The following is a 4,028-nucleotide window of genomic DNA, read 5'->3' as shown; positions in this document are numbered from 1 at the left end:
TTACTTACATTTTCTTTAATCAAAGTGGGGAAAGTGTGACCACCTGCCCTTTTGCAATTCCAACTAATAATAATCATAAATTAATAAGACGCATAAAAAGGAAACAAATCCAAGGTTAATGCCTCGAATTCAGGCGCCTCATACTTTTACTCTGAGAAGAAATCCTCTCGGTCGTGGCAACAGTGGCCATAATTTTCTCATCATCATCAGTTTCCTGCGACGTCGGACTGGCCACGCTGGGTCAGGAGGGTCTGTTGCCACCTTCTGTTGACATGGGGTCATCACCTACATTTGTTCCGCCATATTTCCAGTGCCTTCCTTAGAATGCAAATCAGAATTTACAGGTAAAGGGGCCTTTAATTCCTTTGAAGATGCCTGGGCTGAAATAACTTGTCCTTGGCCCAAGTTCAGAGAACTCCCTTGGACAACAATGTGAGATCTCTGTTTAGGATGCTGTTCGCTTCCCCTTTCCTTCGGCCTATATTCTGGGGGTCCTTTCCCATTTGTAGTTATCGGCCCGTTTGAAAGCTGGCCCAATAGGAATTTATTCTCCTTACCACTTGACTTCATTTTTCCTCTACCTCGTGTGGGGGAAGAGTCTCTTCATTTTTTTTCTCTCTCTTTTCTTTCACTTCCTTCATCCTTGTCATTCAAATTATTTTATTAAATAATTTTTTTAAATAATAAAATTAATGAACGATAAAAATGAAAAAAATAAAAAAAAATGGAAAGATAAAAAGTGAAAAAAATCCACTCACACCTCGTGCAGAGGTCTGGTCACGTAAGATCTGTCTATTCACTATCTTCATATTAGATTTCCTAGGTGCAGCCCTACTTTCTACAAGTTTCTGACTTGCCTTCCTTCTCCCCACTGTCTTATCATCTTCATTCATAAAGAGGGACATCTTCCCTCCAGAAGCCTCTGCCTGCTCCTCATCAACAAGAACGCTGAATCTAGATTTTGAGATGTGATTACCATCATGTACGTAAGCCGAGGGCTATTTACTCTGACCACCTTGAATATTGCGAACAACAGTCGACCTTGATATCCGATAATTTGATGCATTGGGAAGCATAAAAGAACCAAATCCCACTCCTTCCTTCTTGATATTCGTCATTGGAGAAGCACGGGCTGGATGAGAACCCATCGATCTACAATAATCTGTTTGTGAAGACATGTCTACTTGTTGAGGTTTTTCTGTATCACCATGTACAAGCCAAGGACAGGTTTCTCGGCGATGTCCGAATTGACCATAATTAAAGCAAATAAGCCTCAAACCTTTAGATTCAACATTAAAAACCGAGCAAGCAGCAATCACTTTGGGGACTAATTTTTTCTGCAAATCTAATTCTACACAAATAGGAGTGTACCTTCCTCTTTCTTTTATTGGAACATCTTTAGAAATGTCAGATAATGTGCACATATCAACTTTCAAAGGTCTTCCAATTCTTTCTCCTAATCTCCAAATGAACTTCTTATTATAGCAATGCATAGGAATATCTGGAATTCTTACCCAGACAGCAATTTGTCCTAAGGGGTTATTGAAAGGGTTAAAGTAGGGAGACCACCGCTGGATTAGCACGCAATGCTGCATAATAACCCACGGCCCTTCGAACAGAACCTTACGATATTTTGCCTTCATCTGGTCCAGATCTGTAAATCTCACCACATAGTTGTTGTTGCACAAGTCAATAAGTTCAAACTCAGGTATGCACCACATCTTGCTAAGCCACCTCTAAGATCACTCATACGAAGACGTTTCCCAAGCACCGTGAGAACTAGTGCTTGATTTTAAGGCTTGCTCCATCTTGAAAATCCTCTTCAGTCATCGGGACCATTGGGTATATCTTCATAAGTTCTTTCATCTCTTCTGTAGGTTCTGGAAATTTCCATGGTATATCCTCACCCTCTTGCATGTGATCATCAACTTCCATTACCACATCCCCGTTAGCAACTCCATTAAACCCCATGAGTGATGCTTTATAAGACAAAGGTGCCACCTTGGTAGCGCTTGACACAGCCTCATCTATTTCCATGTCTTTTCTCTGTTCATTCGCCTCTTTTCTATTCAGCGGTGGGAACTTGTCTTCTAAGTTCACCGACATTTCATTGGCCTTCTCTTTACTTTCCAGTAGTATTGGGTCACAGAACTCAGAGCCAGATGCCTTCGCTTTTTTCTGCTTGCTAGCAACCTTCTCCAGTTCCCCCGGAGGACAATCTGGTGGTTGTTTTCTCTGGAAGCAAGGTTCCATAGTCAGAACTTCAGCAAGCACGAAAACCAAGAGAGAGACTCGCAAACGCCTAAGAGCTCGTCTGCTCCAATTATTAAGGATCAAAATGGCACTTGATGATAGCAAAAAAAGTTCTGTGCCCATTTTGAAAAGTCCAAGTCAATTGTAGTAGATACCACCATGTTAGTCTCGCATCAAACATTGTGTTCGAAGTCGATAGCCTTGCCGTCTACAAAGATCTATGATTCGGCGGTCTTCTGATTTTCAAAGTCAACGCCCCAAATGTAACAATCTTTGAAAAATCCAGAAAAGGTAATAGTAATCCGACGACTAGAATTGGCGTCGTTTTTCTCTCCATTATTTGTGCTTTCTCCCTCAAGGGAAGTAGGGAAGAAGGTCAAGTGATGCAACCTTCAAGTAGGGTTACATAAAAAACTGAATGGTGGTGTATTTTACCTTAACATGAAGTTTAATCTTTTTATAAAAAATAATAATAATAATTAGGCAATTTGTAATTCAATTTTATTTAATGATAATCTAAAAATTAATAGAACTAAATTTGATTCATAGAATTCAAAAATTGGTCCTATCAGTCTAATACTTACTTAGCTGTTTTTTTTATCTATGAGAGATAATAATTAATTTTAACTTAATAAACTCAATTAAAATAATAAAAACACTTATAATTATAACAAATTCATAATAATTTTCAACAACAAGAAAATGATATTTCAGTGACAGTTCAAGTGATTTAAATTTACAAATTCAACAAAGACAACACTCAACAAATTTCAATAACATTATATTACAACAATAATTTATAAACAAACTCAATAAATTTTCATATAATCATCTCTTTAACGTCAATTATATTTAAAGCATTTGTCAAAAATAAATTAATTATAATTATATTGAATAAATTAATAGAACCGGAATGGACCAATTAATCTAGATGCCTAGCCTCTTATCTAGTCCAGCCAAAAGAAATAGTTTAATTTTTTCAATCTTTTTAATTTTAAAGGACTAATATTTATACAGACAGGATTGAATAGAAATATTTCAAGTCAGACTGAGTCAAATTAGACCTAAAGACTTTTGCATAACCCTATCTTTAAACAGGGTACATTATTTAAACAAGGGAGAATGACAGTTAAGGACCCCCTAAGGATATTAATTTCAATTAGGGATCCTGAAAAATAGAAATTCCAAATAAGGACCGTGGTCCTTAATGGGGATAAAAAAACATTGAATTGTCGAAAATGCCCCTGAGCTCAAAACAAAGGTACCGCGATTGAAAGAGCCCTATTCCTGCTCTGTTTCGGTGTCTTCCTCGGTTGCTCCTTCTCGTCGTCTTCCTCTATTTCAGCTCGGCCGGCTACTTAGTCGATGATCGGGTTCTCTGTATCAGGTCCAGGGGTGTGCAATCGCTGGTGAGAGGTCCTCTATTGTTGCTCCCATTTTCAGTCCAGTGTGCGTGCTCTGTGTCCGGTACCCCCTCTTCTCTTCTTCCAGGTTCGGTGCCTCTCTCTACCTCTCTCTCTCTCTCCTTCCATCCCTCGGTCTATTCTTCGGTGGGGGCGAGAATGATTTTGTGTTTGTTGTTGATTGTGCATTTTTTTTCCTAGTGTCATTCCAGTAAGGTATTTGCAAAAGAGAAGAAACTGCAGTAATATTGATTTGTGATCCCAAAATAGTTCCATATTTGTTTATATTTATGCGATATTCGAACCTGATTTTTTACTCTATTCCATGATTTTGCCATGAATTTGGGAAGAAAGAGTGAGAAGCCTTTTGTT

At 38.2% G+C, this 4,028-nt stretch overlaps 1 protein-coding gene across 1 annotated transcript; it reads right to left on the bottom strand.

The window, feature by feature from the left end:
* Window positions 1-285: 285 nt before the first annotated feature.
* LOC129302705 (uncharacterized) lies at window positions 286-1,721 on the bottom strand. Its single transcript, XM_054941601.1, has 3 exons — window positions 1,042-1,721; window positions 759-954; window positions 286-528 (listed from the first exon to the last, which is right to left on the bottom strand). The coding sequence occupies exons 1-3, from the start codon at window positions 1,719-1,721 to the stop codon at window positions 286-288; spliced, it is 1,119 nt and encodes a 372-aa protein (XP_054797576.1).
* Window positions 1,722-4,028: the final 2,307 nt, after the last annotated feature.

This window comes from Prosopis cineraria, unplaced genomic scaffold (genome assembly GCF_029017545.1).
Source record: "Prosopis cineraria cultivar Desert tree isolate PC_DT_omini unplaced genomic scaffold, ASM2901754v1 PC2, whole genome shotgun sequence".
NCBI lineage: Eukaryota > Viridiplantae > Streptophyta > Magnoliopsida > Fabales > Fabaceae > Prosopis > Prosopis cineraria.
This window is presented reverse-complemented; position numbering and strand designations above follow the sequence as displayed.